Genomic DNA, 26,839 nt, shown 5'->3' on the forward strand with positions numbered 1-26,839 from the left:
TTTGTGCACAACCAGGATTAGCACAGGTTCAAACAGACATCCAAGTGCAACAGCAGAGAACAAAGCTCATTATACAGACTTGCTTGATACGTTGATACAAACTGTGCCCTTAGATGACCATTATGAGGAGGTTTGCATCAAACAACTGGCACAACATTTCAGGCTTGACCCAAGGATAGTGCTTGAGGGTTTCAGTGATAATAAAGAGGACTCCAGTATAATACCTGAAGACTTGTCCCCGTTTATTAATATTCTCAGCCTCACCCGTGAGCAGTGCAGAATGTGAACGAGTTCAGTTTAATGAATATTATCATCAATCTGCTGAGGTGTAGTCTGCTTAACGTTTGTTTACCTGAATGGCCCTCCGGTCACGCCTCTGCAAGTTAGCACCTCAAGTGGAAAAAGGGGCACTCTGGGTGGTGTTGTGATTCTTCTTATTATATTATTAGTAAGCAAGCTAGGTAGTGATGTGATTTATATATTTTTCATAATATTCAACTTTTAATACTATTTTGTCTAATTGAAAGGCATTTTGGAATGTTCAAAATGGGCGCCTGGGCAGTGGTTAGCTGGTGACCTCTGCTGGTTGAGTTTACACATAGCCAAGAATTATAAATGTTACGACACTAAAATATAAATTAAATTATGATTAAAGAGTAGCAGTACTACCCTTGGTTACATGTCAAAACGACTAGTTACAGTTATCTTAATCTGAAGTTACAAGTCACCAATGTGCTTGCATAGACAAAATGCTTGTTCTTCCTAGCAACCAGTTATTATAGCTATGTATTATTAAAAAAAAATCGGCTGAGAAAAGAAAATGTTCAGAGCTAGAATATATTTTTTCTTTAGTTTACTATAATAACATAGCTTACAAAGCGTTACTTTTGACTATTTTAATTTTGACTTTTGACCCTTCCGCTTCCTGTGTGCCAACCGTTATACGGTCTGTCCCAAACTAGAAAAGAAAAAAGTAATCAGCAAAAAACCGGGGGCCTCTACGGATTCTCTTTTTTTGCAGAGAAAATTTCCTTTCACATTTGGGGGCAGTTAATTTCAACTTCAACATAAGTTGAGCCTCTTTTTTTTCTCATGTGAATTGGGATTCAAGTGGCCTAAAATATTCCCGTTGGCCAAGTCCGCCCAAAGTGATTCTCACTGTTGGCGACAACCTGATTGAAATCCATAGGCCTACAAGAACGCATGGATCGAAAGAGCGCTTGTTGTAGTCCAACTTCGGAAAACTGTAGTTCAACGCTAGAGACGCTAGAGGTCAGCAATACTCTCCGTCGCGCAATGACGTCTGTTAGGAAAAGTTGAGTCGAATTCATTTTAAACAGTGCTGTATTTTTCTTTGTTCAAAAGGAAGCACCTTTTCATAGTTGAAAACGCATATAACCCCAAATGATGCCATGAGAATCATGTGATTTAATTATTTAATATTTTAGTTAATCAAATAAAACCCATACAAATTTGACTTAAAAAAAAAAAAGAAAGACTCAAGAGGTGCCACTAAAGTAACTACTTTCGAGGTTCAACGTTGGATCGCAGTGCTTTTCTTTTCAAAAAATCTGAACACAAAAATATTAAGTTAGGCGTGGATTCCCCCCTTTCAGTACAAAATAAAACCCCTCCAGCGAATGTCTAATTCTTTCCCTCTCTACTGTACAAAGCTATCGAAGACCTGCAAGAGGGGCAGGACCGCACAAGTTTGCTGGCTTAATGGGATGGAAAATAGGGAATAGTGAATTCTCGACATAAACCTCCATGAGTTCTTAGGGTTGATTCTTTTCAATTGATGCAAATAAGTTACGTTGAATATGTTCTGATTGCAAGTTGCGAACAGCGGACCGGTGCGTGTGTGTGGTGGTGCTGATGGTGGAGGAGGAATGTATGGCGGGAGTTTCTATAGAAACTTCAGAATCAAGCAGCGGGTTGTCAACCCCGATTTGAAATGTATTAAAACATCTTCCCCGTTACATCTCCATGTCCCTGCTCAATGTCTGGCCGTCAGAAAGCATAAAAAAAACCAGCACTGAATAATATCGAGGCTTGTATGACTCCAATAACGTTTCTTCTTCTGAACACAAGGGTATGGCGGCTCTAGAGCCTATAACTTTTGTCACTTGACAAAGCGGTCGGATCATGTAGGGTTCAGCAACTCGATTTAGTCACTGTTCAAACCTGCCTTAAAACCTGTTTTCAGAAGCGGCCGGAGAGCTTTTTTACTGAGATATTGGACACAAAACAGTAATATATAGAGCTGCATATAGCACGGTATAAAATGAAATGCAGCCTTCATTTAACTACTGAGCAGCGCTAAGTTACCTATTCAAACAAAACAGCAGTCAATTATTAGTCAATGCTCTGACCCCCTAATGATCAACACATCGCTGCGGTGGGTAAAGAAAGATATACCCCTTGATGGAACGAAAATAAGGGGTTGACAAAGATAAATATGCACTCCTTTGCATAACCAGCTTGAATTAAGGCAAGGTTTGAATATTATTCTTGCAGATATATTGCAGGAACCTGGGGTCTTCAATGCCAGCAGCCTAGGGTCAACAGGACACAGGCCGGTGGTCTCACCTTTAACATGGTCTCCTTGTATGGGAACTGCTCAGTTAGACACATGAAGGAGCTGAGGTTGTCACCCAGGCCAGCCAGATCACCAGATGCCAAAAAAATTGCAACTCCAGAACCTATACAATCGGTCCATAACCAAAATAGTGCCCCCAGGTTTCTAAATTACCCTACCCCTTCACTATTCACTCCCTGTCCCACTAGCAAGCGAAAATGTGTACAAGAAATAACTAGTGTGCTCTGCTGTGACCATTCTAAACAGGGAAATAATCAACTAACATCCCCCTCCCATGAAAACTGCTGCTGCTGAAAATGTATTTTATGTAGTTTGCTGCTGTGTTGCTCTTCACTGTCAATTCCATGCTGTTTGCGGTCTGTTGTAGCTATTTTATACCGTGAACTGCTTATTTTACAGATATTAATGTGTTGCCAGAATACCAAAGATACATTTACATTTTATGTCAATAAAGATTTTTTATCTTACATATGACATGTTACAATTAGATTGTATCACTTGCCAGTACACTGCCGACAACATAAATCAAGTGCTGAAAGATCTTACTAAGATTTCGACGTGGTTGGGGCTGAAATCAGGTGGATGAAGAGCAATCACTTTATGCAATTGCTTTTCAAGGTCGAGAGGGAATAGCCAAATGGAAATGAGAAATGGTTCTCAGTGACTGCCAATGAAAGCCCTCTGACTACTTGTCGGGATACTTTATTCATTATCGTCATTATCGAAAACTCTGCTTCCTTCTCTGGTCCCCAGAGACCTCAGAGCCTGTTCCGAGTTCCTAACGGTTGATTAAATACCCACACATGACGCAACCACAACAAGGGGAACCGGGCCGAGCCCTCAGGGGGACTGAGGCCCTTTACTCATCGCAGTTAGCGAAACAATACCAGGAAAACTTCAACCGTGTGCTGGGATGAGGAACAGAACAACAACAGAAGGGTGAATGTCCTGGGGACACCAAGATAAGTTGTTCTTTCCTGCTTCCTGGCGAGGTTGGGCGAGGGGCGTCAGACGTGGCGTTGTGGTGGAGGTGGAGCGCCTGGTGAAACGGCGCAAACGGATTGGCCGTCCACGACTCGGGTGGGTGGGGCGTTCGGGGGAGGGGGGGGGGGCGTACAAGCACTCCCCCACCCCCGTTCTTGAGTGTGTCCTTAAAGGGATTATTATTAATCCCTGCGTCGTCTACTCCAGAGAAGCTAGGTCAACAGTCTAAATTCTCTTTCTCTCCCCCTCCCCATCTCTCTCTCTCCCTCTATCGTGTCTCATGTAAGTCATTTAACATTATTTATTATTTAAAACTTTGATGTTTATTTGATTCATTAGTTTGAGCCTTAGTGCCCCATCCCGATGGGAGAACAGAGGTGGTGGGAGGAGAGGGGGCGCTTACAGACCAGTGGACTCCGGTGTGCTGGGTCACGCAGAGAGGGGGGGAAGGGCGGGGCCAGAGGGGGCGGGGCCAGAGGGGGCGGGGCCAGAGGGGGTGGAAGGAGGGGAGGCCAGGGGGATGAAGAGCTTTAGTTTTGCTTCTTGGCCTCCGGGTTGCCGTAACTGGAGCCCGTCTTGTTCACCTCGGTGACACCGATGAGACGACGGATAGCGATGGAGGCTGCGGAGAGGCAGAGAGGACGAGAGAGAGTGAGAGGGAGAGAGAATGTGCAGAAGAATGAGGGGGGGGGGGGGGGGGGGGGGGGGACGCATAAGGAAAGATTAGAGGAACACGAGTGCAGGTCAGACAGTGGCGAGAGCTCAAGTTGTTAAGACGCTTTGTCCGTTTTGCCATGCAGAGATTAATAACACCCCAAACAGTCGGCACAAGACACGAGCGGCATGTGTCGAGACAGTCATCTGAGATACAGTTACTCTACGTGTTACAACACCGGCATTATACCTCAATCCACTAACTTGCTCTTCTTTGGAATTATCCCATTAATACAGAAACGTATTGAAAATAAATTAAATGGAACGCATGAATATGTACAGCATCAGGCAGCATAATCCCACTACTGTTGTACAGTATTGTTGCAACACGACCCTGCAACCCGGGGAAGCACGAGTTGAATTTGAGACTGCGGCTCATTGCAACACTCTAACCCATCCATTGACATGGCGGCAATGTAGAATGGACGCCACGTTGAAAGACCCCCCCCCCCCCCCCCCCCCCCCCCCCCCAGCTGCACGGGGGTGTTGTTGAAGCCGTGAGCCGGGCACCTACCTCCGATGAGGAAGAGGAGGAAGCCGATGATGAGGAGGGGCGAGCCGCTGACTGCCACGCCGTAGGCGAAGTTGATGAGGGGCGAGAGCAGCAGGGTGGCCCAGAACAGGAAGTTGAGTAGCGTCCACAGGCGTCGGGGAGGGATGATGGTGGGCCCGGGGAAGCTGCCCTCCTTGTGGTAGTGCTCTTGGAGGGCGTCCTGCGCCGGGGCACCGGAGCGGGACGGGACAGCACAGAGTTTATTAGCAAAGAAACACCACACTTCTAGAAAAGGGCTACTACACCACTTTTAAGTCCTGCGTCATTATCTTGGTATACGTGGTGACATGCTCCTTATTGAAGGTCCCCTCAAGTGTTTGCACCAGCGTAAGGCATCACAGCAGACCTGTGCCTGCTGTTTAAATAATTGCTTAGATTTTAAATGTCAAACTGCGATGAACATCTCCGTGATTGCATGAATGCCAACTCCAGGCCCTAGCGAACAGCTAAATGCCAGCATGCTCCTCTGCCCCCCCACGAGATACCCAAAGTCAGCGGAACTGAGAGCGTGGCAGTGTCTGTGATGCATTACCATCTGCCACACTAATTAGCTGATAACAGGAAAAATATAAGACACATTTCTGAACAGCAGTGAGAGCCTTAATTTCGGGATGTACTAAAAAGGGGGGGGGGGGGGTCAAGTAATAAAAGAAAGCGCTGACGGCTTGAAATCAAATGTGGACCAACTTCCTTGTTGGGTCCCTTTAACACCATGTGACCTTACCTTTTCCTGATAGAGCTTATGCAGCCAGCTGGCACACTCTTTCTCATCCTCTGGGATCTCTTCCACAGGGAATCGCCTGGAGTTGATGGGAGAGAGAGAGAAAGAGAAAGAGAGAATATGTCAGCTAAAAAGGGGGAGAGCAAGAGAAGATCACAGAACTGCTGAGCGTGTGGAAGAGTCCGTAATAGCCGTTCTGACCACTGGAGGCCGCCACAAAACCTATTGGCCACCACAGCTCCACCTGGGAGCCCTGCTATTAAGTCTATTTGCTGCAGTGAACTTTTACCTAGTCTCTAGCACAGTCCTGACCAAGCTCGTGCCTTTGCTAGACGGGCGGGCACCAGGGAAACTTGATATTCTTAACCATGTATTTGGCTGCTCCCAATCAAATGCAGCTTATTTGATTCATTAAAAAAACAAAAAACAAATGCACATTTATCATTTTTGAGTTGACTTTATTGGATTGAGTAGCTGCAATTCCTATATGCTCTTAGAGGGAATGAAATGCTCTTAGGGGGAATGAAATGTATGAAATGTCGTCGGCTTGCCAACTAAATCCTGAATTTCACCTGTGGCCCACCTCCATCTTGTTCCCTGCCTCAGGCCTCTTTTCAGAGGGGAGGTGGGAGAGGGGAACTGTCACTGGCTTTCACATTACTAACGGCCTCAAGCCCGTTGAGGCCTGAAGAGTGTTAGGACACAAGCCAAGATTCAGAGCCCCTTCCTGCGGAGCTGTTGGCCTTCAAGGGGCATACTATGCATAATGTCCATCGGACGCAACCCTACATGAGATGGGCTTTTGGAGGGGGCTTTGGCAGACTAATGCATCATCCTGACACCGACCACTTGACGACCAAGTCTTAATCGTTCAAGCAGAACACAAGGGGGGAGGGGGGGGGGGGGGAGAAGGCTGTACTCACTTGATCTTCAAGTCAGCTTTGTACTTCTTGCCCTGCACGATGCCCAGCAGAGTTGGTGTCTGCTGGTCTTTGAAGTTGAGTGTCACATCGTAGACGGCAGAAACTGGGAACAACAAGGGATGCAACAGGGTTAATACATCATGGGAAATCTCAATGGGAATGAGTAGAGCCAACATCTAAGCCCAGATATCCAAATACTAGGCATTCAAATCTCTGGGGATTCATGAAAAAAATATTTATTATTCAAAATTTGTTTAGTGTAATTGCGCATGCATATTCGAAAACCGCATGTAGCAGGTTGTTACATTTAGTCCAAATATCCCATGGATAACATTAAAATGTATATAACACTTCAGTTGAGGTAACGGCAGCCATCACCAAAAAAGCCTGGCCAAACATGGGATGACAGTTATCCTTTGTTAGTTTGTGTTAGGATTCTCAAACATTATTCGAGTTACGAGTACTTCAGTAGCACTTTTGACACCTGCCCTCCAGTTTGAGAACAGGCTAGAGCGAGGGAGAGATATTATAGTAACTGGTGACTAATATTATTAAATACTTGAGGTTTGGCCGAAAAGTCGGTCTTCGATGGGGGCACTCCCACTAGGAAGTTGCGGCCATAGAAATAAGAGGTTGAGGCGAGAGTTAATTAAAAAGGTTTTAGAAAGGCTTTGCTAATTGACTTATTTAGCAGCTATTTCAATGTTTAAATGCGGACACCAGGAAACCAAAGGCTATTTCTAGCGATGAATTTTCCTTTAATGGTGATCAGTCACCAGCAATCCCGTGTTGTGTGAATAGTATCAGTACCGCCGTACAAACCAATCAGAACCTTAACACAGCATTCAAACCTTATTTAATTTGTGAGGATTGGAAGTAGGCCCCTAGTACATAGCATTGTGTAGCATCTTATCCTTTTGTTGTATTTACAGGAAATTGGTTAACCAAGTAATCATATGTACTTAGCACCTGTTTTTATGAATATTTTTACTGAACCAACAGCAATATATTGTTTCTCTTTCTTCTGACAAATGTAAGTCGCTTTGGATAAAAGCGTTCGCTAAATTCAAGTTTGGCTACTCTCATACTATGGAACTAATGACTTCGGAAAATTGGAGGCTACATTAAAGCTCTGTGGTAACCGAACTAGGACTTCTTTCTACAAAGGTTAGGGGCTTTCGTTTATATTCACATGTACTTGTGTGCGTATGTGTCTCACCTGTGCCCTTGAGACACTGCAGGGTGGTAGTGAAGCCTTTGGTTCGGGGGAGGAGGTGGTACTTGAGTCGGGGCAGTCCTTTGCTCTCTGCCACCTGCATGCTGATCTCATGTTTCTTCTCTGTGAAGCGGGTGCCCTCGCAGTACAGCAGGAACTACCAAAAGGGAATAAAAAGACTTGTAATAAATAGACGGCCAGACAGAGACATCACTATTTTGCTTTCGCTGTTTCCCAGTGCCCCCTAAACAAGCTTTACCAACGATCAATTACACAATACTTAATAGAGCCTTAACAAAACCGTCTGTTGTAACTAAGTCATCGTCTTGGAGATAAAGCGTGTCGTAAATAGCTCGGGCTGCCCTCGAAAGCCATGTCACTGCGACGTGACTTGATGTACGACTTTGGGGCCTGGTAATCAGATCAACCAGCGATTTGCCTAATCTCCACAAGGCAGGCCAGAACCGAGAGCGAGGAGACAAGACATCTTTTACAGAAAATATACAAAATGACCCGATGGGTCTTGCACACCTCTAGGGAGTGGGTTAGAAGTGAATACAGGAGCCCTACTGACCTAGAAACATCCAGAGACTTGCTTTTATGTTAATACAAATATAAAACCCTAATACTGGGACACACGGTCCACCAAAGAGATGCTCTGTACGTCCGTTCTCCTGACCTTATCTTTCATCTGAGGTCTTTTTTTTTACCATATCAAAGCACAGCAGGAAAACCTATTTTTTTGAAGTGCACGAGATGAAATATGCACTGGCCCGAACCCTGCAGTTTGTGCATGTCCTGAAGGCAAAATAAACAATTTGCCTCCTGCCGAGTCGTTTTGAATACAGCTGGTGGTTACTATAAGGACGGAGGTGTAAAAAAAAACAACTGGTTCCTCCGAATGTTGTTCAAACATGTTCAATGGAAAGAGAATCCTTTGCGTCAATCCACCAAAACCCACCCTTTTCATAGCCTACGTTTTTCTTTGGCGTGGATACCCTAACCATGTCCTAAACCTAACTACGTGAGAAAGTAAACAGCTTCCATTTCAGAAAGAGCCTTTTGCTTTCATCAGACGTCCATGTACCTACCCACATAAACTCTGGGTAGTCCTTCAACGCGTCCAGGCCCTTGAAGACCGTGTCCCGGTCCTCCTCCCACCTCCTTTTGCAGAAGACGATCTCCAGGAAGTACCAGGTCCAGCCAATCAGAGGCACCTTCAGTAGCTCGTGTTTGGCTAACACCTTTGAACTCTGCGTGTAAGATAAAAAACACAAATTAATGCCATTTCATCTTCGGTAGTCTTGATCTCATCCAGCCACTTAAAAAAAGATGTGAAGTCCAATTCACATTCTTCCTTTGAAAAGGGTATATAGGTGGGATTTATTATCAGCAGTGCCAGTGCAAATGTTTTTTTATTGATAACAACATTGGCATATACTGATCAGAACAGGACGATACAAAAAAAAAAAGCCTTTATTGCAATTAAACGATGAACATACAAACATACTACCATGAACATAGTAGTCAGGCTACTGCTTCTTTGTTTTGAGCGATTAATGCAAGAATTGCATTAATCGCGCGATAAAAAAATGAACGCTGTTAAAATTGATTTGCGTTAACGCCGTTAATAACGCGTTTAACTGACAGCACTAATTATCAGGCAAACTAAAACAAGACCTGGGGGGGGCGAGAGACACAGTGTACACTCACCCCTAGGATGCCATATCTCTCACACATGGTCCAGCCACAGAGGAAGTCGATCTCATAGTTGTGGTTGAGGATGATGATGGCGTGCTCTTTGCCGAATGAGTCCACCGTGGCCTGGTCTGTGTAGAGCGTGCAATCCGTGCCTGACCACCACTCCAGAAGCATCACCAGCTCTGAGGCGGGGGAAGATGAAAGCGTCATTACACCTTGTTTGAGGGCTAGCCATAATTACTGTTTGTACGAGTACAACTCGACTCAAGAGGTTTTTCAGAAAGTTCTACTTGAGGACCATGATCATTCATGAGGCACGAATATAGCAGCTTCAGCGGGTGCCCTTGTGATAGATGTAATCATGTTTTGGCCAGCTAAAGCAGAAGAAGGTTCCATATAAAGCAGAAGAAGAAGATGAGTTTCTTTCTTGTTCTAAACCACGTTGTTATCCTTACTTAGTGGTGACCGGAAGTGATCTGCAAAATCTAAAAATACTCATAGAAATCCATCTAGTAAGGCCTATCTTCCATAGATCATGAGCAGGGCTGCTGTTGGCCAAGATGACATTTATTCAGCACACCGAACCCACAGGTTATAGAGTACACCAATCATGGCCCTTACAGTTGGAAGACTTTAAATAAATGTACCACTTACTGACTGTCAACACTGACTTTAAATTCTGAAGTGCATGCATTAGCCCATACAGAGTGCCAATGAAATGTACTTAGTTGACATAAGCTCTTGTTTAAGGAAGTTATTTTCATGAGAACACAATCCCGTTACTATACGTCATGTTTTAACATTCAAGACACCTAAAACCATCTGCCATCTCAGCGGAAAAAACGCAGATATTACCCTGCGGTGCGACTCGGAGAATAGACCTGTTCCGATAGACGGCTCGTCGCATTGGCCTCAAATAACTTTCCAAGTACCCTGCTGGGTGCATGCCTCCCATGCCTCCCATGCCCCCCCCTCCAGACGTGTGTGTGTGGGTGAGGCGTTGGACACTCACGGCTCCAGAGAGAATAGGAGAGCCGGCAGTTGATCCGGCGGTACAGCTGCTTGTTGAAGGGCCAGAGGACACAGGTGCAGAGCTGGATGAAGTTGATGATGAGGCCGCTCACGACGAACACGAAGCCCATCAGCAGCTGCAGGATGAAGAGGCTCTTCAGGTAGGTTAGCAGACCCATGGTGGTGGAGCCCAGGGAGCCCAGCTAGGCTCCTCTCTACACACTCTGCCGGCCGACCTGCCAGGCGAAACACACGCGCACAGAGTGAGACAGAGAGGGACAGAGAGACACAGAATGTTGGACCCCAGACAAGAGATTTGTGCATGGATCCAAAAGTAATAGTAAACTACAACTTACCACGGTGGGGTCGTTTTATAATCCTCGCTTGCAGGGGCCTTCGGACAGTAGTACAGACCTGGGGACAGAAAGAGGGGAGACAGGTTAGCTGTACGGTATGTGAAGAGCAAATATTACACAAGAAACCCCTGCAAGCGAAATCCCTTCCCTCTTCCTCTATACCGTGACTACATTGTCAGCAAAACACACACAGTTTCTACTACAAAAAGAACCTGACAACAGTGTGATACAAATTATGAAAATTGCAAAACATTTGTACAGGTTTCCCCTTTAGAAAATAATGCGTGGAGACCATAGTGGAAGCATCTAGCAACCGAAGGAAAAGCCAGGGAAAAACCTTGCATTTGAATTGGCCTAGTATGATAAAAAATTTCATAGCAGATCAAAACATGAAACACTGCACCTTCTTCAGCGCCGCGGCTCAATGTAGCACTCAAGAATACACCCACGGCACACACATTAACACCACAAGATCTCCACCACTGCCGCAGGTGAAACCATAACAATCCAGTTGACTGAGTTCTTGATACGTCCCCCTCCCACTGGTGATCATCGCCTTTCTTACCCCCTCATTATATTCCCTTCCAAGCCCATAACAGGGACAGCCATCCGTTTAGTTATCATTTGATTTCCTCCCTTGTCCGACTGCAGCACAGGCCCTGCGGTCACCATCAACCAGCAAGTGACCCCATCAACCTGCACTGGTCTGCAGGGAAACTTTCAAACTGTGGTAGCATGCAAGACCAAGACCCATGCTGCCAGCCTTCTAGGACTGCAAGATAATGACAAATTATATTGATTACCTGGCAGCTATTGTGTTGAGCTGAGCAATTGTTTGTGCTGAGATTCGTATATGACGGCCCGTGTGTATTAAATTAGATGTATGCATCAGAGGCCAAAATCGTGAGCTCGATGAATATGTCATTAATTGTGAAGTCCTACCGCCTCGTAGGGAAAAGAGCACGCTGGGGTAGGGAGGGTGCTGTACAACCCATATTTTAATCTTGATCCTGGTAATGTTTTAAAGAATAAGAATAATTCCATTGTAGAGGATGAGCAATACTTAAAGTTGAGCTACTCAGTAATACTAATCGTATAGCTAGCTATCTGGTCTAATACGCATGCCCTAATCCAAGCAGCAGATGTTTATTTTCATTCTGGCATACACTGGAAAATAACTGATCAAAACATATCCAATAAATATAAGGCCTGCATTGAAGGAGATTATTAAAACAAATGTGTCAAAAAGGAAGTTTGTAATTCTTAGTCCTAAATGAATTCCTTTAAATTGAGCATGAGCGGTTTGCTTCTTTGCAATGCAGGGTTATTTTTATGAGGGTGTGTTTCTATTGTGCCGCGGATAGGTGGGTTCACCAAGCATGCAAAGTTGGACCTAGTGTCGTTACTCTTTAAAGCATCATGTTTCAGCGAAGGCAATTTATAGGCCGAGACAGAGTGGGAGGACTAGAGACAGATTCATATCCACCCACTTAAAGATCTAAAAAAGGTAAACTATCCAAAGCTATATAATGTTACAAAGAAAGAACGTACTTCAATAATTCCTTGAGGCAAAACTAGGAGAATATCCCTAAAGGAGGATCTTGTCCCTATGCAATTTATTGACTGCAACCTACGGTTTACATATTCTCTGAAGGTTTGAGGTGCGCTCAGGCCTTCGGGGAAAACTCACGAGCATGCATCTGTTGATGCAAATCATTTCTTCAATTGGAAAGTGTAATTTCCTCATCCCACACGTTCTAGAGACAACCCTCAAAGGAGTAGAAAACGGAAGGACTACTTGAGGAAGAATCACAGAAGGATCCATTGATTCTCGGAACCACTGATACTGCAAAGTATCAAACCTCCAAGCAAGTTCCCACTGCAAGGTTGTTAAATTAAAGATTTATTTGAATAAAAGGCAATAACAAACAGTACTTTAGAGGAGTGGGTGAGTGGTAGATATTAAATATACTAGATTCAATAGAAGCCAGTATCTGAAGAAAAAAAAAAGATGTCACATGCACTGACAATGCCTGTGTCACATGAAGGACAAATACAAATGTTAGAAGATTTAGGATTTTGAGACAAGAAATTGCATGCCCAAGGCCTAGCAGCGTGCCAAACCCTGCAAAGCTAGATGCTAACGTTTTGACAGGGAGTTAAAAGATGGCAGGCAGCTGAAGACTAGTCGAGCAAGCAGGTAGCGTCAGCCAGGTAGCTGCCTCGGAATCCTTTTCTTCACAATTTATGTCTCTTTGCTCAGTCTAAAAGGGAAGATAAGAGACGCAGAGTGGTTGAAAGCTTCTTAAAGTGGAGACAGCTGGTTCTGTTCCACATCACATGGATACAGCGTCCATAGCAACCAATCCCATGTAGCATTGTCTAGTGTGGCTTACAGCACTGATAAGGCTGAAACGGTCGTAGCAGGGAAAACCAGGCATTCACTGTTCTTGCACAGTTTTGGCAGGGACACCGTTGGAGTTTCCAAATTAGGTAATTTAAAAGAAAATATTAATCGACTGCCATAATAATCAGCTCCTTCGTGAAAACACCAAGCGAAGGAGTTGTCACGGGTTACAAAAAGGTAGCTTGACAGGCCACATTTAATACATAAAAAACAAGCAATCTTCAGAATTTCAATTGAAAAGCGGTACCCAGGCCTTTGGTAGGAGGCCAAACCTCCTCTTCCTTTATGCTTACCAGTAGACGTAGTAGGCAATGGCCATTACCACCAATGCCCCACAGATCCCAGTGAAGATCATCACAGCACTCTGGTTCAGCATTTTGGCTCCGTATAGTATACCAACCTCGAATCACGGGAAAACTTGATTAAATAGATCAAGCGACAAAACGGGGGAACGGTACGAGGAAAAGTCACAGTCTGTCCTGCTTCGCGGCCATGTTAATCTCACAGAAGGAAACCGGGAGGGCGAGATTATGATGATGACAGCAAGAACGAGGTAAGATCCCAGTGGTGGAAGTGCTCAATCAGCACAGGAGTGGATTTGGGAACGCCAAGATCCCAGACGGCAGGTTAAGAGCGCAGGTGGGGGAATAATCCAAAAACACGGCCGCCCCAATTTTACACGGGAAATAGAACAAATAACTCAGTGTAGGCCCTTCAATAGAGTCCACAAAACACTGTTTGGTGGATAGGTGGTAGCTTGCTTTTGGAATTGTAAGCGGTATCTTCCATGCATTCCCTTCCACTAATCCAGAGGATGAGATTAGGCCTGATTAGCAAGGTACAGGCACCCTGGATATGTCACCCTTCATTACCGTTGACCAAGAGGGCTGGACCCTCCAGTACAAGGGCGGAGTCAGCGTGGCAGCACCTATGATTACCAGGTAGAAAATAAGATAAAAACGGCTATCACAATCCATCTCTGCTATACATGGAAAACCCGGATTGTTCTACGTCGATAAATCCCGGAAATTTCAACAAGGGAATGGCGACCCTAGTGTTTAGCGCTCTTCACAGCCACCCCAGACAGTCAGCAGGGAATACGTCTAAATGCATGTACGTCATTATTTGACACTTCAGTATGGTTAAATATGACTATAAATCATTATAACAACGTTTATACTCATAAAAAAGAAAAAATAGGTGCTCTTTAAGTATTTGTATTATTTTCTCTGAGGTGGACTGCATCAAACAAAACCAGTACTTTTTATTGATAATCCCTTGAAATTTCACCCTTAAAGTGATTATCAAGAGCTCCAGAATTAACATTCAACAATCAAGGCTTCTCCTACAAAGTTTTCCTCAGAGTTGGTCCGTCATGCAAGCTGAAGTCCAAATCCATAAAATGGGTTTTTGGAGTCTAACAAAACAGGACCAATGTCCAGTTTGATTCAGTCAAGCCGAGTGTCATGGCTTGTCAAAAGGTATTAGGAATATCCAGTGGGTCAAGGTATCTTTCTAAGCCACATCAAAGGCCAGAGGAAGCATTGCTACTTGCTAGGCCTTGAGGCCCTGTAGGAATGCAGATGGAAATGTATTGTGACTGTCAAGGTCATTTAGACTACAAGTCCCATGTGGGAATGCACCGGGGGGGTTGCCGGTGATATGCTGGTGACGCTAGCCCTCTGTCAATGGCTAATTTGAATGCTTGGACAGTGCAGGTTGATATAGAAGAGACCCGATCTGTAGAATATAGGGTTCCTCATTACTCTTCATGTAAGCCTATGTAAGCCATATGACGATATGAGAGCGGAGAACAAATAATTTTGAAATAGTCAGCATTACAGTTTTTGACAGCTCACATATCTTTCATTGTTCTCATCTTTTTTTGCCTTAGAAAAAGGTATGTTGGCTTGTTGTCCTTACTTGCATCAATCCACTAAAAGCATTAAAGCAATATTGCTCGTTTCTTAAAAGGTCTGACAAATATAAAGTCAGGCCAGGGTCATTTTGGTTCCCTTTGTTGGAGGTGTTGGAAACCTCCTAGACCCATTTCTTTTTTTGGCGTCAGCCAAGGTTAATTCAGTTTCAATGGGTTATTCCTTTTAGTGGAGGAGGACATTTGTAAAATCCATTTAAAATATAAAAAAAACACGTATGTTTTATGTTTCATTATCCACTTTGTAAGCTACAAAACTGTCAATAAATGGATACTATTTTATATTCCACATAATGCCCACTGTCTTAAGTGTTTTTACCCAAGGGACTCAATATTACAAACGAGTCACCTGGATAAGCATAAATCATACACCAGTGATGTAATATAATTCAGCAATATACACAGGTGGCACATTCCATTAAAACAAATCACACGATTCAGATAGCATTGCTGAACAAGAATTAACCTAAAGCCGTTTAGAATGTGTACCACAAATATAAGTAAGCGGGGGAATATGGTTAAACACACATTGAAGTTCTGCCAACTATTGTTGCAACAAAAAAAAGTACATTAGTCATCTCTTGGACCCAAACTGCTTCTAACTGTTCCGCTTAAGATAAGCAGTCTTCGAGGGAACAGGCCGTTTCATTATCATCATAAATGAATGAAGATAACCTTTGACATACTAGCTTAATGTTAGTTCTAAGATTAACAGATTTCTTCCTTTGTAAAGCACTATGGATGGTCTTGTGTAAGAATGGTGCTATTCAAATAAACTTGCCATAAGATGCCTAGTTGAAACAACAGATAATCAAAAACCATGTGCTTAAAAAAATAAGCCTACATTCAACGAGCATTGGCTGTTTGTTAGGAGGCTAAAATGATAAGTTCCAACATATCAACACAGAGCAGACATTCTAAGTCCAAGCCCCTTTTCATGATCACCGAGGGCACTAGAGCCTCATGGACAAGACATTGCTTTGTACCCTTACCAGACCAACCGTCCCCCCTCACCCCCTGTAGGTGAACATTATCGTATATGTCCAAACTCTGGATATCGTGCAAATAAATACATAGTACAGAACTAGTATCTGCAGCACCACACAATAAACAAGGCAATATTGGTCGAAAATACACGATGCTATACAAAATAATAATACACCAAATGTATATTTTTTCCTATTTTACAAAGAAATGCTTAATAATTAAACCATTTACTACTGAAATAACCCCCCATTGATTAAGCACAGATCGGTCATTATACTTGCCTCTGTGTTAATCGCACATACAGCAATGCTGGTTCAAACTAGAGCAAAGTTAACCTTGGCCAAAGAACAGCAGACGTTAGTGAACTGTAGTAACCCGCCGGTGGTGCGACACTGTGCACGTCAAGCCTCGGCCAACCAGCGCATATGCTGCCGGGGGTGCAGGGAAAGCCATGCTCTTTATTATTGCAATAAGTTAATAAGAAATCTGATATGGTGCCGTAGTCCAGTTTCAAGTTATATCTCAATGCACATGCTTCTTTACCCCACAGTGCCATTTTATGTTTCTTAATCACTTCCTCGCATTACTTAAATCACCCAGTGTTACTGGAAACTGTCAGCAAGTCATGTCATTAAATAGGGATCAAGGATTAGGAGTACCGCAAATGTAAAAAAATATATCAAAAAATAATAATACGTGTCCCATACTGTATGGTCAAACCCGACGAGAGGACCCAAGACAGCCCCGAACACCTGCGTCCTGTGCAGTTTATTCACACGTCAATTATCACTTTTTGTTGCTTCAAGTGCATTTTAGTTGTTACATATTTCGATGTTTCCTTTGGACAAATATGCCAATTTAAAATGCCTCAACATCAACTTTAAAAAACACTCCAGAGCATCTATCTTCAAGAATATCGGAAGTAGCATAAGCAAGTAGCAACCGCGGTAGCAACTTTCTTCACGCGATACATGCATGGTTCATGCAGATTGGTTGAACACATTTGAATAAACCAACATAGAAGCAAGCGGGCTTCAATAAGTGATTGGAGAGAGAGAGGTCATCCTTTATCACAGTCTTTACTGGTATATAAAAAGGTGAATGCCTGTTGTAGGACTGCAGCTGGTGCACAGGACGCCAGGGCTAAGATGGGTTAGCCGGGCTAACACGATTGATGCTGTCCAATACATTTAATTTAAAGGGGATTCTCCTCAGTTGAACACACTGACTAGTTTGTGTGAAACCGTTGTTCTGGACAACACATACGTCTACATCGCAATATTCGAACGAGACACCCTGCGTTTGTAGAAAAGCATGCAGCAAGGCCGGTTAGCTCAGCGGTTAGCTGACCGTGAGGACCCAGCGGCAGCGTCGCTTACCTTCAGTATCCGTCAGAGAGTGGGACGAGTCGCTCCAGCCTCTGCTTAGGAATATACACGGTCTGGCGCTAGGCTCTTTCCTTCAGGCCAGGGGTCTTAACGTGGCTATGTCCCAATTCGGACATTCAAACCAAATTCAGTGTTTATAGTGCTATGTTTGCCGGTTACAACACCATACTGCCCCCAAAGCGAATCAGAGAAGACGGACAACATCCGGTCCGCCCCTCATTCATTCGATAACGTTCAGCAACTTTTTAGAGCAACTCCGGTGTGATATCCAGGCTGTTATTGCATGAAATTTTATACGGAGTTAAGATAACACCGTGAAGAGACCAGCAGGTAGGGAAGGAAGTGGCCTTCGGCCTTTCCCATCAATTATTTGACCACCTGCTTAATAGTTAATAGCATGGTCAAGAACTCTGAATAGGGTCCCATACTAAACTTGAATTAAGTCAACAATGGTTTTTTTTTAAACTTTTTTCGTTTATTTATTTAATGAAGTTAGTATAGGTTACAGTGTTTTTAAGAGAGCCAATCTTGTTGCCAATAGCTGTCCTGGTCTGTAGGTATAGACTTATGCTTTAATTTTACAAGATTAATAGGACGGGTGTTTTTTAATCCAATATTATTTTTCTAAATAATAATTGCACCGTCCATACTTAAACAGACTATAGACAGACGATCCCATAGGATTGAATTTCATTCGCCCTCTGCTGGCGAGTTAACACCGGAGCAGTTTTCATGTTTGCTGCGACTAAATAACCACACGCCATATCTGCAACGATTCAGACATATGCTTTTTGCAATATCTATTGCCAAATATAAACTACATGTTATAGCATATATTGTCCCTCTCCTCTTTCCTAAGCCAAACCCTAGCGCAGTCAGTAAACCAATGACAGCAGTCGTTTAGAAGTCATTAGTGCTAGTAAAATTAGGCTGGATCCTGCCCTTGCTCATACCAAATATACCATACGTTTTATTAAAACAACAGAAAAGCAACAAAATATGTTGTATGATGTAAGCAGACAGCAAACAGAAAGTATGAAATATATTAATCAAAAACTGGATAAATGTAACTTTCCTTATCTAAGATTGTTAAACACACAAAAAAAAAAAAAAAAAAAAAGATAACAAGGCAACATTGGATACAACAAACAATGACGGACAGAAAAATTATAAATTAAACATTAGTTTATTACTTTATAATCATCTTGACTCATGTATTAGAGCAGCAACTCATGGTTTGGCACTTCTACATTTGGTGCACAGTATATTTGCATTCAAAATCATTCATTACAACTGTAGTTCCTCACTAAGCCAGTTTGAGAGCATTACACATGGCCTTTCACACAGTCAATAATTTTTTTTTCTAGTTAAAAAATTAAAACCGACAGCATAATTCATATCTTCTAGAATATCTGTGCAAAATTCCATTTCCAACTATTAAGACATCTTAACATTTGACAAGTTTATCCGACATTGTAGAAATCATTGCATACAAATGGAGAAGGGACAACTCGATGGAGTTATTGTAAAACCAAAGCATAGGCATTATCTATTTCCACCTTTATAAACAATGTTAGTTACAAAAATACTATTGTGCCCTAAAATTGAACTGAAATAGGATTATTAATGATCATTCACCGTAAACAGTTCTGCCATAGGATCAACAATCATACCGATACAGCCAACGATTTGGAAGACGTAAAGAAAGACTAGGGGTGTGGTGATAAAATTATTACAAGCACATGTAATCTCTATCGTCATTTCTAAATTTAATTAGTGTGTTACGAAACAGGGTGCGTTTGTGGGAAACGTACAACACACTTCGAATCCTGCTTACCTCATGAAAATATGGTTGTGCTCTTGAAGTAAACGTATAAGGCGTTACAGTTCCAACATGTAGAGATCTGTGTGTGTGCGTGTGTGTGTGTGTGTGTGTGTGTGTGTGTGTGTGTGTGTGTGTGTGTGTGTGTGTGTGTGTGTGTGTGTGTGTGTGTGTGTGTGTCCCAATCAGCCCGCAGTAAATCCAGTTTTCTGAACCGACACAACCGTAATGGTGCGTGAACATCCTTCTTGACGGCTTTTTCTATTTTATAAAACTGTAGCCTCCACTACGAGGGCCGGGTCTTCAATGTCCTTCTTGCTCTGGACCATCCGAAGCTCCAGCTGGGCAGGGCTGGGTTTCTTCCCAGGGCCAGCCATCTCTACAATAATCAAACCGATAAAAAACCGACAATTTGATTGCGAAACACATCCAACCTTTTCTGCCCTGGAACCAAACCGTTTGCCTATGAAATAACATTACCAATTGTTCAAGGCAATCTGTATTAGCATTTAGACAGTGTTGTGGTCATTGAGCAAATAGCTTCATGTAAACGTTAGTAATACCTCAAGGCAGAATGAAAGTTTTCCATGGGCATGTTCTCACACAAAACAGACAGATATATCTCTCACTCACACACACACACACACACACACACACACACACACACACACACACACACACACACACACACACACACACACACACACACACACACACACACACACACACACACACACACACACACACACAAATTACCGTTGGCGTAGGTAATGGTCCTTTTAATGACGTGATGCATTAAGGAGACCGTTTTCTCACAGGCCGCCTTCAGAAAGAGGTGATGAAAAAATGGATGTTGTAATGACTTGTGTTTGTAATAAGTCTGTTTTCCATTTGACTTTCAAGATACTTTGTAATTCAAAAGTCCTCCTCAACAAAGTAAATGTCCCTATTTAACAAATACGTGATTATTACAAATACATTAATATATATTAAACATTATTCAAATATTACCGTACATCCAAATCTTAAATCAATGTAACATTCTCTAGAGCTTGATTAAATTGTATTGTCACAGCTGACTGGCCTACCTTCAGGTCCTTGGGGTGGTGGTGGGTCCAGGCCAGGAGCATGGCTGCAAACAGGTCGCCCGTTCCCACAAACACTGCATCCACTTTGGGGATGTCCATCCGAATCTTCTGGCTGCTGCTGCTCCCGTCCGGTTTCACTAGAGCATGATTGGGGGAAAAGTAGACCAGAACACTGAATTGGTTGCCAGACATTGCTTTAAACGGCAGTCTTGCATGGTGCCGTACTGTAGATATATCCGCTGTCCACCGTAATGAGGCTGTGTGTGTGCTGTATGCAGTAATTCCCTTAAAAAAAAAAAAGAAGTCTAAATCCAATCCAAAGTCCGCCTACACTCAAAAAGTAAGGCTTTTTCAGATTTAATACAAGATTCCTATAGGCTGCTGCGGAGTCTGAGCAATTGACCTGGATTCCTGTAGCCTTAAAGTTAGCATCTGTAATTTACCTATCCTCTGACTACCAAGTACCACCAGGTACGGGTCCCCCAGCTTTGAGTGCAGGTCTGTGCTGGTGAGAACCACCGTCTCTGGTCCCATCTTATGAAGCAGGTCCATGATCTGGGGTAGGGGATGGGAAGTATATATTAGAGGATTATTTATATTTCTTCTTGGAACTACTGCACAGAAACTGGAATAGGTCATATTCCCCTGCTGGGATTGGAGATTACTTTTTCATTCCTAGAGAGCTTTTCATAACTTCATCCATTTTCCCATTATACCATAAAAATGAGGACAGACTCGGTTCTCAGTTATGTAAACACCCTGAACTATTAAGACAGGCACTTAACCACCACCATCAAAACCAAAGGTAACGTATGGTTTATTAATACTCACCTCAACAGCATCCTTTTCCGTTTTCATCTTCCTTCCCGTTAACAACCTAAGAGAGGCAAGTTAACAACAAAAAATAAAACAACTAAGCAAAATGCAGCTTCTCTGCAGCAAAGTGCCTCGTAAAATAAAAGAATTTTGGACAGATCTTGGGAGGCACTTTCCTAAGTGGGGTCTTGGCCCATCTCCTGGGTAAAAGTGTTTGCCTGCTAAGTTCATACGTCTCTTGCAATTATGGTACTCACTCTGCCTCAAACTGGTTGGGTGTGAGGATGTTGGCAACGGGTACCACTTTGTCTCTGTACACAGGCAGCAGCATCTCAGGAACATACTAAAACAGCAGGAAGAACACTTTCTTATCCATTTGCCACTCAGACATTTTCCAATTCAGATACTCAACCTTTATTTGAGCCTCATTCATAAGATTGCGCAATATAAAAACAAACCGTTTTATAAAACAGAATATACTGCCTCATTTACAGTATAGATTTGCTGTAATTTTTATGACAATAATTCCAAGGAATAAATAGTGAAATAGAGGGATAAAGATATAGGAAAATGATAGATACACACCATAGCTCCGTGGTCCCCCATAACTGGATCACAAACTGAGGGAAGAACATTTCAAAAGTTTAGTTTAAAAATAACATTAAAAAAATTCAAGGACATTCAAACCTTTATACACTCCATGATATAATTTTACTGGTCTCAATACAAGGATTTATAGAACAGGGGGTAGGAGCCAGGAATTATTTAATTTTGATACTATAAGCTATGTGATGGTTTATATTTGTGATATTGTTATTCGTAATGTTATTTATTATTGTGTGATCGGTTTGGATTGAGAGCTGGGTGACAGGGATATGGGCGGTGACACTTAGTTATATTAAATAGTATTTATTCAACTTATTTGCTGCTAATGGTCATTTGCATCTTTTTGTGATACGTAATTGTATGTTCCATTGCTATGTTGTTCAACATGTTATGTGTGTACGTGGGTTCCATGGGAAGCCGAAGACAGATTTCCACCAAGGTGGACAATAAAGTAATTCATATCCTATCTTATCTTAAGCACTTGAACACCTGTGTGGAGGACGAGAGGGTGAATGGGTCGCCTTATATTTTGCTGACCACCACATTATTTGGATAGTTGTAATTACTTTGGATTATACCTTGTGGACGTTCTAATAAGTGCATACTTTTCATAAAACAAGTTGGTTCACTGTATTTTTCGGATATCAGCTAATTGTTTTAGGGTAGTGCGTCAGAAAGAGAAGCAACCCAACTTCAGCCTCTCAGTGAGTTTTAGTTTGTTTCACATAGTCGCTACAAGGGTTTAACACTGACCGTACACCAAACTGGGATTGGCTTCCTTCAGCTCTGCAACAATGTCGACCACCATCTCCAGGAAGGAAACATCCCTGCTGTAGCCTGGAGGAGAGAGAAGAGGATATTACATGACCGTCCATCCAACAAGCCAACTAGCCTTCACATCCTTAAACAGAGTTAGTTGAACATTTTAAATATATTAAAACTTACAATGTCAATCAAAATCCAAGTGGAAGTGGAAACTATTGAGAAACTACTATTTCTCAACAGGAAATATAAACTGTCAATTCATAGTGAAAGGGAGGGCAGTAACCCAGGAGGCAGAGCAGGATGACTTGCAATAGGAAAGTTTCCCTGAGCAAGACACCCAACCCTAACTTCTCCAGATGAGCTGGCTGTCGCCTCGCATGGTTGACACTGTCAACAAGACAGTGTTGACACTGTCGGTGTGTGGATGTGTGTATGAATGGTTGGCAGTCGTTTTTCCTTATACTAAAATCCAAAGCAAAACATCTCTGACTGCCATGTGATGTGGACTGTTGACACTGCTCGTTAAAATGTAGCCCAAAAAAGTATTTGAATTATAAATGAGACGGTTTAGAGTTCCTCTGTCCTCCTGGAACAGTTGTCTCTCTCTCTACAGCTATACAATTGTGTGAAGAGGCTTTTTCTCTCGATTATGTGCACAGATATTATTGTACATTATGTAGAATAGTACAAAGTACAAAGGTGGTGTTAGCTTTTGAGACCGGCAAGTTAACATACAGAGTCAGAAAATAATATTCAGAACAGTTTCTGCAGATTCAAGATGCTGAATCAAATGACATGCAGCAACAGTGTCTTTTCTGGCGTTTACTATTTGTGACGCTAGGAAATCAAATTATGTGTGCAGCAGCCAATACATAATGGCATCATGGGTAATAACTCAATAAGAGTCAGTTTCTTAACTAAATATGCAGTAAATAACGAACCCATATAACGCAATGGGTGAAAGACATTGCCTTTGTTGAGCTTTATGTTATAAATTAATAAACTGGAATAAACTGGTTTTGCTACTTTTGCAAGACCCAATTAAACACAAAAGGATCAAGCACATTCCAACAACATTGATTACAGGTATTACAGACAGGCATGATATTACAGTGCCATTTCACATCGTATTTAATATGCAGAATATAAATAATATAGGCATAAGATTCATGGAGATTCCTTATTCTATGTTCATAAAAGGCTTTTTGTTTTCATCTCCTGGGACATATTTCTCCTGCCTTTACCTGCCTCAATGTGGGGACTCACCGGTGAGCACGTAGTCATAGTGATTGACATTGTTGAGTTTGATGCCCTCATATAGCACGTTGAGCTCCTCTGCTGTTAGCACTTGTCCTTTCCAGTGGGCGTAACCTAGAACATGCAGAGATCAAAGCCAAGATTCGAAAATCCATTCAGGATAGAAAAAACAATTGTATGACATTCCTATGTAAATAAATAGCACAAGATAAGTTCCAGGTAAAACCATCTTTACACAGATGCTGAAAATGTGGATAACATATCACTCACAGTCTTTGGCTATAATCACAATGAAAACTATATTAATTTCAACATGAATACATGTATTTTAAAACAAAAGTTGTTTTCGTTCTCCTTCAAAAGAAACCTCTCTGGCTTTCTCTCTCCCCCCTACAGTTTGTGTTTAACCTTCACCACAGCAGGTTCTCTCCAAAGAAACAGGGTCATTCGAGTTTGGGAGAGAGGGTGAAAGAGAAACAGCCAGTGTGTTGAGCAGTACCAGAGCACAAGCATTCTATTAAGGCTTCACTGAGGGCCCCTTTGCAGCGGGCCCCATGTTGAGAGACAGGGAGGAACAAAAGAGTGTGTCTGTGTGTGTGTGTGTGTGTGTGTGTGTCTGTGTCTGTGTCTGTGTCTGTGTGTGTGTGTGTGTGTGTGTGTGTGTGTGTGTGTGTGAGAGAGTGTGTGTGAACGTGTTTGTGTACGACGTGTATGTGTGTTGGCAGAAGGATAAGGGGGGGAGAAGAAATAATTAGGAAATTCTTAACCAGCCCAGTTTAATGTGTCCTTATAGTCAAACCATGTATGTCTGTGCGTTTAAACATTAAACGCAGTAGATGGGTAGACAGACACATGGTAATTCTGTGAATGTACCCATCAACCATGTGGACGGATGAGACTATAACAGCCCAGAAAAGCGCCTCTACATGAAGTTTGGCATATCTGCCAAAACCCTCTCCCACTTCTGAAGGGGCACCATTAAGAGCATCCTTTCTGGCTTCGCTAATGTATGGTATTGATACTAAATTGCTGATGGAAAGACCCTCCAAAGGGTGGGGGGGAAGACAGCGGAGAACTTTGTCTGCCATCTCCCCTCCGTGCTATTTTGGACCTTATTACTCTGATACCTCTTTCTACATATTTGGTGCTTGCATGTCCAATCTAATTTCATTGTTCAGAATTACCCTTTGTTGAACCGTGCATGTGACAGATAAATCCTCTGACTTATACAAAGGACAGCGGCATTGTACCACAGAGATAAATAATGATTGCATTCTATGACCTTCTTATCTTACTTCTTTAGCCTTGTCGGTCTCAAGTTGCGAACCTTGAGACCTAGATGGTTTCAAGAGGGTCACTATCTCCGTAGGCAAGGCAAAGTTCATGAAGTACTGGAGTGAGATTAAAGCTCAAAGTTAAAGGAATGCATGACCGAACGTGCATTTCAACACATGGTTACAGCTGTGTAATAACACTCTTACACAATTTGGGGAGGCAATTTGGAGAAACCAGAAAACAGCTAGAATAGGCTCCAATAAATGGCACACCCTAGCTTTAAGAAATTATCAATCATGTTCTGGACCTATTGTGAGTCCCTATTGGCCATAAACAACTCATATATCTAGTTCAGGGAGTGGGGGGCCTTTGGGAAAGGAGTAGAGGAGGTTCTCAGGAGAGAACATGTATGGCACGGACATGATTGTAAACCGCCTAAGACCTAGATGGTAAAATCCACGATAACACGTTTATGATTTGAGTGTGTGTGTGGGTGTGTATAGTATATTGCTGAGTATAACACAGAGCAATAGCATTGCATGAGGGCAATTAAAGGGGTTGTAACAAACCTGTGTGATTGGAGAACTGCACTGAGTTGATCGAGTCAACTTCAAACCCAAGAACCTGGGAAAGAAAGGGAAATAACAATGAGCCACTGAAAGAGTAATCAGAGAAGTCACGAAGCCAAATTGCCCATCGTGTTAGACTTAAGAAGCAAGAAGATCAGCTTTTCACACACTGGCCATTCTTGATGTTATAGATGTGTGAACATACGTCAAACACAATGCTTGATCTATAATGACCTTTAGACATGTTTGAGTGGAGACGTTTTGCCACTATTGTGAATTTCAAATTCCCTTCGATGTTTTGGCACCAGAAGGATCTTATTACTTCTTTTAACTTGCTTATCAAGTACTGTTTATATCGAATAAAAGGATATAGTCGTGTTTAATAAGACTCGGGGAGGGATTCGGGATGTCACGGTACTTTAGTCTCACATAATCTCCCATTGGCCGAGTTGTCGCTGAAAGCATGCATACACAAAGCGGTTGATCAAACGGTATACAAAGGTAAATAGAGGGTAAAACGATTCTTACCTGCAACGGGAATGAAGCCGATTTGTTCCCTACGTATCCCCGGACCACGTGACTCTGAATAGACAGGACACGGCACTCCATCTCGCAAATTAAACATAAAAAGGTAACGTCAAATTTAAAAACCACGCCAAAGCAATAACAACGGTTTGCGATATCGCGATAAGTGTGGCATGCAGCAGGTGTTCCCGCATGCAAAAACTTTTTAGTGAAGCGAACCCTTCATCGAAGGAAGACGTGCTCCCTCAGGTTATTCTGTGCAGGCAAATGCATGGGCACCTCGTGATGATCACTACTGCTAGACGACCAGAACGTCTATGGCGGAAATCTTTTACTCTCCCGATTATATATTGTATATATATTTATCAGTCATTGTGGTAATCTGTTTACCCCAGCAAAATACAGACCTGTTTCGTGACGGGGTTTAATAAATCATTAAAGAGATACGATTAGAAGATCCATTCAGTCAGTAAAGGTCATGCAATTGTATGAACGAGATGGTGACGATCATTGACAGGTCCTGACGAAGTCAGGCCGCGTATGTGGTATTTTATATTCTAGTTGTATGTGTAGCGTAGGCTCATTTGCCCATTCGGAAATGCACATTTGAGCCCCAAAAA

General features: G+C 42.6%; 2 protein-coding genes across 6 annotated transcripts; both read right to left on the reverse strand.

Annotated features, from left to right (window-relative positions):
* Positions 1–1,419: 1,419 nt before the first annotated feature.
* LOC115533539 (1-acyl-sn-glycerol-3-phosphate acyltransferase gamma) lies at positions 1,420–17,780 on the reverse strand. 3 transcript variants are annotated; one of them, XM_030344081.1, is made up of 10 exons: positions 17,488–17,780; positions 10,779–10,836; positions 10,424–10,658; positions 9,424–9,593; positions 8,802–8,963; positions 7,714–7,867; positions 6,495–6,597; positions 5,575–5,650; positions 4,812–5,010; positions 1,420–4,205 (listed from the first exon to the last, which is right to left on the reverse strand). In XM_030344081.1, exons 3-10 carry the CDS (start codon positions 10,599–10,601, stop codon positions 4,114–4,116), a joined length of 1,134 nt encoding a protein of 377 aa, XP_030199941.1. In that variant the 5' UTR covers positions 10,602–10,658; positions 10,779–10,836; positions 17,488–17,780; the 3' UTR covers positions 1,420–4,113. The 3 variants fall into 3 exon arrangements, with proteins under 3 accessions (XP_030199941.1, XP_030199942.1, XP_030199943.1); XM_030344082.1 differs by lacking the exon at positions 17,488–17,780 and adding an exon at positions 16,390–16,490; XM_030344083.1 differs by lacking the exon at positions 17,488–17,780 and adding an exon at positions 13,479–13,950.
* Positions 17,781–18,448: 668 nt separating this feature from the next.
* On the reverse strand, positions 18,449–26,645 carry LOC115533540 (pyridoxal kinase). Of its 3 annotated transcripts, none has more exons than XM_030344087.1 (12): positions 26,627–26,645; positions 26,223–26,303; positions 25,695–25,749; positions 23,860–23,964; positions 22,582–22,665; positions 21,808–21,842; positions 21,480–21,565; positions 21,238–21,283; positions 20,850–20,961; positions 20,407–20,543; positions 20,075–20,141; positions 18,449–19,697 (listed from the first exon to the last, which is right to left on the reverse strand). In XM_030344087.1, exons 2-12 carry the CDS (start codon positions 26,301–26,303, stop codon positions 19,585–19,587), a joined length of 921 nt encoding a protein of 306 aa, XP_030199947.1. In that variant the 5' UTR covers positions 26,627–26,645; the 3' UTR covers positions 18,449–19,584. The 3 variants fall into 3 exon arrangements, with proteins under 3 accessions (XP_030199947.1, XP_030199946.1, XP_030199945.1); XM_030344086.1 differs by lacking the exon at positions 26,627–26,645 and adding an exon at positions 26,439–26,567; XM_030344085.1 differs by lacking the exon at positions 26,627–26,645 and having other exon boundaries at positions 26,223–26,538.
* Positions 26,646–26,839: the final 194 nt, after the last annotated feature.

The sequence above is a fragment of the Gadus morhua genome, chromosome 20, assembly GCF_902167405.1.
Source record: "Gadus morhua chromosome 20, gadMor3.0, whole genome shotgun sequence".
Lineage (NCBI taxonomy): Eukaryota > Metazoa > Chordata > Actinopteri > Gadiformes > Gadidae > Gadus > Gadus morhua.